The following is an 8,122-nucleotide window of genomic DNA, read 5'->3' as shown; positions in this document are numbered from 1 at the left end:
CTGATGTATATTTCAAAGTTTATTCTCTAAAATCAATTTTTCTAGTAGATCAGTGTATATACCAGTTAAGGTCAGATTGAGAATTATTAATTTATATTTGACCAAGAATAACATTCTCTTTATTTCTAAATTTTTCTAACGTTTTATTTGTTTTAAAATTTTATTTCCCACATTTATTAAGATGTCTCTTACACAATTGGGTCCTAGGCCCCCAAATAATTTCTCTCAGTGATGTCTTCTTTTTTACTTCTTCTCTAGACTGCTGTGGCTTGGACTTACATACATGGACCTTAATAATGGGCTGACATTAACAACAATATAAACCAAAATTCTATCAACTAAGACTTATGGTTTCATAAAATTTATTTTTATTTTTAAAATGATAAATTAAAAATAAAAAAAGACGAATATTAAACAACTTTGAACAATCACTTTTGTTTATTTTGAAGGTTATTAAAGAACAAAAAAAAAAAAAAACAAAAATGTAAACTAAACCTAAAATTACAACCTGATTTGATTAGTTGGCTGGATCTGTGATTTACTCCTAAGTCGGGCCCAGTCCAATTTATTTAAGAAATAAAATAAATTTGACCAAGACCCGTATCCGACCTTCTGCCAAGGACGGGTTTGGGCTTAATTTAAAAGATGGTTAACCCGACCTGCTCAATGAAACCGAATTATTCCGGTTCGTGTAATCTGACTTGAATCGCCACAATCCGTTTGATTACACCGACCCGAATTGAGATTCAGCAGCAAGTTTACGCGAGTATCCCAATTAGAGATTGCGAGTACAGCATACTTTTGCCCTAACGATCAACCCGCAAAATCAGAAATCTCTCTACTCGCCACCAAATTATGGTGCTGACCATCAGTCCATGTAATAATCTCTTATCCACTCTTCCTACTTTGATTCCAATTCCAGTTTAGTTTTAACAAATTAAATTTTTATTTTACTGTATTTCTGTGTCTTATTAGCTTAGTTCACATATATAATTTGGCTCTCAATTTTTAAAATTTTGTTTCGTTTTAAAGTTTTGTTCCTGATCAACGTTTCTTCGGTTTTTGTTCTTCACTGGGTTTGTCTTTTGTTAAGTTATTGGTTAGTAGTGTATAAGATCACATGCTCTTAACCCACTTACTTATGTTTGTTGTTTGTATTAAAATTTTCACATTTTAATTGGTAGATGCATTTTTGTTTTACTGAATAATTTGTTGTGAAGTGAGTATTTGGCTTTTCTTATTTTTTATTTTTTATTTTTTGCTTTTTGGTTGAGCTCACTTATTTGCTTGATCATTGTGTGAGAATTGTTAAATGAGCTCTATCCTATATTCTGTTTTGTTATTTGAATTGATTTCATGAAGTGGGAAATTTCTTAGTTTTGCTTTTTCATTTTCTCTGTTCACTACATGACACTTCACTGCTGTCTTATTGTTTTGTATTACCTATCCACCAATTTATCTTTACTCCCATAACTGAAGATTATCCCAATTGATTTTGGATGCCATGCTACCTCATACTGATTCAATTTTCACTATGATTGCTGGTTATGTGGTGGGTGCATAAAAAGGCAATCCAGTGCATGAAACATCCCACATGTGTGGACTTTGGGGAGGGTTGATCTACACAACCTTCCTCCTACTTGTTCAAATAAATTTATGGGGAGCGTCCATAGAGATAATATTTTCAAATAAAGTTATGTAGAGGAAAATATAAACCAAAATGGTCGCAGTTCTGGTGCAATCTTTCATTTTGTAATTTAAATATATAATGAAGATTACCTGGAGACCTACCACTGTAATTTGTAGCCCTAGTTTCATATTTAAGTTTGCTATATTCAAGTTCGTATTAAGAGCAAAATAGCTTCTTTTAAATTGTTTCAATGTTTTCTTTAGTCTGTCAGTTAATATTCCATGTATCTTTTCTGCTGCATATATGCATTTTTTTTAAAAAAATTTTTTTCCCCTTCTCAGTATGTGGGGTTAGATCGGGGTGCAGGGTTTTAAGGTTTTAGGATAGTTTTTCTCAAATTTATGGGTCAAGAATGGGGGATAGTCCATTCTTATATCCATGAGAATCCTTGTTGAAGCATTATATGATATGGGTGTGAGATTCTATATGCACTTGCCATGCTTTATTTTTATGTGTTTAAATTATAACTGGGTCAAGGCCTTTTATGCAGAGAAGGCATAGTTCTGTCTAGTCCTAGATTTCAAAATTGAGAAACTCTGTGACACATGCATGCCTAGATCTAGAAAGTTATTGCAACTTTGTTGATTCAATGTCGGAGTACTTCTTGAACTTGCTGTTATTTAAAATGGCTTGACCTTGGAGCCCTCAAACACTCTTTCAACACTGTAATAAATTATCAGTGGACTTTTTAGATTCACCATTATATATTATGGCTATATGTGATTCAAGTAAGCTGCACAAGTAAAACTAGCCTTCAAATTTTAAAAAGCCTAGGCATATCTGTGTACCATACACAGTTGACAAAAAAAATGCAAAAATTGGCAAATTATAAGTCATATTTGTGATGGAAGGTTAACTTAAGAGATAAGGCAGTGGAGCCAGCCATTGAATTGTTCCATTTGATCTATGCTTCAAACTTAATTCACCTTGCTGTTTAAATGGATTAATTCAGAAAATGATTCTTGGCCTTTTGATGGTAATATTTTCAGTTTGCAAGACATGTAACTGTAAGCAAGCCGTCTATCATAAGTAGAATTCTTTGACATAAGAAAAATAATATACATGATTTTTGTTTATGGTCTGTCATATTTTCAGCTTAATTGATGACTGGCTTAATGCCGTCCGGTGTCTTTGCTTGGGAGGATGATCACCATGTTAGATGTCGTGAATCACCAATTACTATTTTGTGTGCATGTGTTCTTACATTTTTTTATTGGTTGTTTTTTCTCCCGTGACAACTTGTTTTCTTCTGTCAGTATGTTATTTTTTTACTGCTGATACCATTTAACTCGATGCTGTCCTGTAATAATATATAATGGTGAATTTTCTGTGCTCGTTTCTTTGCAAATTGAAGTAATAATGTTTTCATTAGTTTTCAATTTTCTGCTTTTGATGTATTCACATTGCATTGGAATAAGCTGAACCATTTGGATGGGCTTAATTTACTAAAATTTGCGCCTTAATTGGTGGACAATTTGTGAACTTTTTCAGGAATATGTGCAGTAAGTTCTATTTAGTAATTAAATCTTCTCCATGGGCATAGATCTTGAGAAGCCTTCAGGAGAATATCATACAGAAGATAGCAGATCCAATGTAAATGCTGATATGGTGGATGGTGGCAATGGATTGCATGATGGAAACAGAGTGATTGTGGATTGCCAAAACATTGCTGAGAATGATAAGGACAGTGGACCAACTGTTAGTGGAAGACCTTTTGATACTACACTCAAAGTATATGCTGGAGATGGAATAAACTTGAATGCTGTAAAGAATTTAGAGCCCCATGACGGAATGGAATTTGAATCAAAGGAGGAGGCATTTTCGTTCTATAAAGAGTATGCCAAGTCTATTGGATTTGCCACCATCACTAAAGCAAGCCGTAGATCAAGGATGTCTGGAAAATTTATTGATGCTAAATTTGTATGCACTCGATATGGAACTAGGCGAGAAACGAGTACTGAAATGGCACATCCTGCTATAGATGCAGATAACACTCCGAGCATTCCTGTCAAAAGAAAACGAGGTAGAATAAATCGATCATGGGCAAAAACAGATTGTAAAGCTTGTATGCATGTAAAACGAAGGCAGCAAGATGGGAGATGGGTTATTCGTTCCTTCATAAAGGAGCACAACCATGAAATTTCTCCGGACCAGGCATATTACTTTCGTGGTCATAGGAATTTAGATCTAGGTAACAACAATGATGATGCACTGCATGCTATAAGGGCAAGAACCAAGAAAGTGTATGTTTCAATGTCTAGACGATCAGGAGGATACAAGAAGCATGAGAATCAGAAGACTAATGTGACAACTCAATCAGGCAGCATACGGCATTTGTCTTTAGAGGAGGGAGATGCTCAAGTTATGCTTGACTATTTTACATGTATGCAGAATGAGAATCCGAACTTTTTCTATGCAGTAGATCTGAATGAAGAACAGCGTTTGAGAAATATGTTCTGGGTTGATGCCAAATCTAGGGTTGATTATGGCTATTTTTGTGATGTTATCTTTTTTGACACCACATATATTAAGAATGACTATAAACTACCATTTGCTCCCTTTATTGGTGTAAATCATCATTTCCAATGTTTGTTGCTAGGACGTGCTTTAGTAGCTGATGAGACTAAAGCAACATATGTTTGGCTGATGCGAGCATGGCTTAGAGCAATGGGAGGACATGCTCCAAAAGTGATTCTTACGGACCAAGACAAACCCCTGAAAGAAGCCATTGCAGAAGTCTTTCCTGACACATATCATGGGTTTTGCTTGTGGCATATCATGAGCAAGGTTCCTGAGAAACTCAGTTATGTAATGAGGCAGCATGAAATTTTCATGACTAAGTTTAACAAATGTGTCTTTACGTCTTGGACCAATGAACAGTTTGATAAGCGATGGTGGAAAATGGTCGAGAGATTCAATTTAAGAAGTGACCTATGGTTTCAGTCATTGTATGAAGATAGGCAAAGATGGATACCTATGTTCTTGAAAGACAAATTTTTGGCAGGGATGTCTACAGCCCAACGGTCAGAAAGTATAATCTCTCTTTTTGATAAACACATGCAAAGAAAGACTACAATGAAGGAGTTCTTAGAACAACATAAAGCAATTCTCCAAGAGAAATTTGATGAGGAAGCAAAAGCGGACTTTGAAACTTGGCATAAACAACCAGGGCTGAAATCTCCATCACCTTTTGGGAAACAGATGGCTACTTTGTACACACATGCAATATTTAAGAAATTCCAGGTTGAGGTTTTGGGAGTAGTTGCTTGTCATCCTAGAAAAGAAAGTGAAGATGGAGAAACCAAAACCTTCAAGGTTCAAGATTTTGAAGAGAATCAAGATTTCATTGTGGTGTGGAATGACAAAACATCTTCTTTTTCTTGCTCCTGCCATTTGTTTGAGTTCAATGGTTTCCTTTGTAGACATGTGTTGATTGTTATGCAAATGTCTGGTGTGCATAGTATTCCTTCTCAATATATTTTGAAACGGTGGACAAAGAATGCTAAAAGTAGAGAAACGATGAGGGAACAACTAGATAAGATCGAATCCAGAGTTGACCGCTACAATGATCTATGCAGACGGGCATTCAAATTGGGTGACGAAGGTTCTTTATCTCAAGAGAGTTATAACATCGCATTCACTGCATTGGAAGAAGCTTTGAGAAAATGTGAGAGTGTGAATAATTCAATTCAATGTCTAATGGTGCCAACCTCGCCATCTTCCAACAGACCTCTTGACTATGAAGAAGTGGATCAAACCAATGGTGCATCCAAGACAAAGCAAAAGGATGATAATTCAGGAAAGAGACTGGTCAGCCTGGTTTTGGTGGTAATTGCTTTGTGAGAAAATTGTTATATATGGTTGTTTGTATAAGTAGGCCTTTGTCTTCATTTAGGTACATTCAGAGCCAGAAGTCATAACAATTGGGATGCATGAAAGCTGGCAGCAATTGGTTAGTAATGTCGTACGCCTCCCCATTTCACATCTAAATAAATGCAGATTGTGATATGCTGGGAAGAATTTGGTGAAGTGTGTTCTTTGCATGTTTCAGGGACACTCAAGTTTACGAGAATCAGGACGTGACTGTTCGTATGAAATGCAAGAGAGCATGCAAGGGATGGTATGATGTAAACTTATAGTGATCATTATTACTTGTTGTCTACTATTCTGTTGTTATTTAATGATGATTGTTCCTTGAACTTTAAAGTTGATGGACAGTCCATTGCAGGAACAGCTAAACTCAAGGGCTTCGAACCTAGATGGATTTTTTGGCCCTCAACAAATTGTGCAGGGAATGGTATGTAGTCTTTTCAACAACAAATTGTGGAGTTTCTTATCAGATGTGTGTAATCAATACTATATAAAATTTATCTAATTGGCATATGAAAGAATTATCTATTTAATCACACTTTCTTTTTTCTTCTAGGGACAGTTAAGCTCCATAGCTTCTGGCCGTGATGATTATTATAGCAATCAACATAACATGCAAAGGCTGGTAATACATACTACAATTTGAATAGTGTATGTAGATATTTGTATTTGATGCATCTTCAGGCACAGCACCTCAGTCCTGGTTGATTTCTCTTGTAGGGACAACTGAATGCCATAGCACCTATCCATGAATCTCATTACATGACTCAGCAAAGGATGCAAGGGATGGTATGCTAATTTGCTGTAAACTAGGACATTGTACTTAAAGATGTTGGTGCTTAACTTTACTAGCGAAATCATAACTGTAATTCTTAGCTGATACGACATGGTTACAAAATGATAATGTCTCTATGCTTGTAGGGGCAGTTGCATTGCAGATCACAGACAATTCCTAGTTGTTTTGACATTCAGGATAACCTACAAGAAATGGTATTTAAGTCGTTGCTTGGGATTATGTAAATGCCTCCATCAGTTGCTTACATCATGTTTTGCTCTTTTCCAGGACCAAACTAATGTGGGAACCTCTCAGTCTCAGTTGCATGGCATGGCATCAAAACACTTGCATCCCAAACACCTCTCCCGTTAGCCGTGTAGTTTCATCATAGGTGATTTATATCCCACTTCCTCTCTTTTCATTGATGAAAGTTCCCAACAAATATCTATGATCTTTTACTAATTAGGATTTAATTCGTTTACATTCAATACTTGAAATCTCTTTATCTTTATATGGTATAAATGAATATGAAATATGTAATTTCACTTGTAAATAGTAAAATTTGGTTTAGCTATATTTCCATAAAATTGAATTTATAAGACTGAAATGAACATTTTCATTGATACCTAATCTTAGCTTATCAAGGTAGAACAAAATAAGCTTAGGTTGAAGATGTGAAGTAAGAATCCTTTTCCGTCCACTAGAGCTTTTATTGGATATTTGGTTATACCATTGGAGTTGAGCCATTGGATACTGAATCCTCCATTAACCTTATCTGGTTAAAACTTTGGCCGTCCATTTTAGTAACTTCAACCCATTAATCTATTTTTGTTTTTCATGTGGTACAACACCAAGTGTAAAGACATGAAATTTCAAATGAATTTCTTATGATTTTGCAGAATCCATTAGTACTAAAAATAGATTTAATGTTTTACATGGTGTTATTGTTTTTATTTTTTGGTGGAATACATTTTGGAGGACAGGCGTTACTCCTACACTAACAAAATATAGCTAGATTTTTTTATCAGAGCATAAATGGAATTCATTGCTTGGAATTCATTGCTTTTGTTATTTCTTCTTCTGTTTCCTTCTAATGTTTAAATCTGAAATGGGAATGGTTAGCTATCTTGCAGGTGGATACTTAGTTGTATGTTTGCAGAGGATCAACAGATAGACTTGAAGTAAATGGAATTTATCATTTTCTTGGGTTCTGGAGTTCAGGATGGATTGATCATTTTCTGTCCTCGTGCAGCTCTACTGTAGACTTAGAAACACAAACAAAATTACTGAGCGGTGCTAATACTTTTTCTTTTTCCTGAAAGAAAGAAGAATTAAGAAGAAAAAGTTTATTTTGGCTTGCAAGAGCTATTTTGCAAATTTTTGTTGTACTTTCATGTAAGAAATTTACAACAAACGTATTGTGTTATCTCCGCTTCAGAATTCTCACCTGGAATCAAAATAAATAAATAAATAAATTCTCCCGAATATGTGTTAGTTAATAATTTATTCAAAACAATAATAAGAGTAATAATTACTTAATTATTATTTTTTTAATGCTATATAATGCCATGAAATTGAAGGTGATTCTTATCTTAGGTGCAAATGAGTCGATTCTAAGTGCAACTTTAATGTTTAAGTTATGTTTGATTTGATGTAATGTAATGTAATTAAAGATATAATGTAATAAAAAATGTAATGTAATGAAATATAATTGTGATTTCATTAAGTAATGTAATTGAGAAAACTTATGAAATGTAATCATTATTCAATTTTTATATTTGTTTATA

At 34.4% G+C, this 8,122-nt stretch overlaps 1 protein-coding gene across 4 annotated transcripts; it reads left to right on the top strand.

Annotated features, from left to right (window-relative positions):
- The first annotated feature begins 718 nt into the window (after positions 1-718).
- LOC105650356 (protein FAR-RED IMPAIRED RESPONSE 1) lies at positions 719-7,820 on the top strand. Of its 4 annotated transcripts, none has more exons than XM_012237240.4 (10): positions 719-877; positions 3,182-5,500; positions 5,586-5,642; positions 5,742-5,810; positions 5,898-5,987; positions 6,117-6,185; positions 6,281-6,349; positions 6,482-6,550; positions 6,624-6,726; positions 7,469-7,820. In XM_012237240.4, exons 2-9 carry the CDS (start codon positions 3,224-3,226, stop codon positions 6,705-6,707), a joined length of 2,784 nt encoding a protein of 927 aa, XP_012092630.1. In that variant the 5' UTR covers positions 719-877; positions 3,182-3,223; the 3' UTR covers positions 6,708-6,726; positions 7,469-7,820. The 4 variants fall into 4 exon arrangements, 3 of the variants coding, with proteins under 3 accessions (XP_012092630.1, XP_012092632.1, XP_012092633.1); XM_012237242.4 differs by having other exon boundaries at positions 7,458-7,820; XM_012237243.4 differs by having other exon boundaries at positions 720-877; positions 5,919-5,987.
- The last annotated feature ends 302 nt before the right edge of the window (positions 7,821-8,122 follow it).

This window comes from Jatropha curcas, chromosome 10 (assembly GCF_041381405.1).
Source record: "Jatropha curcas cultivar XTBG-Jc1 chromosome 10, XTBG_Jcur_1.0, whole genome shotgun sequence".
NCBI classification, from domain to species: Eukaryota; Viridiplantae; Streptophyta; class Magnoliopsida; order Malpighiales; family Euphorbiaceae; genus Jatropha; species Jatropha curcas.
This window is presented reverse-complemented; position numbering and strand designations above follow the sequence as displayed.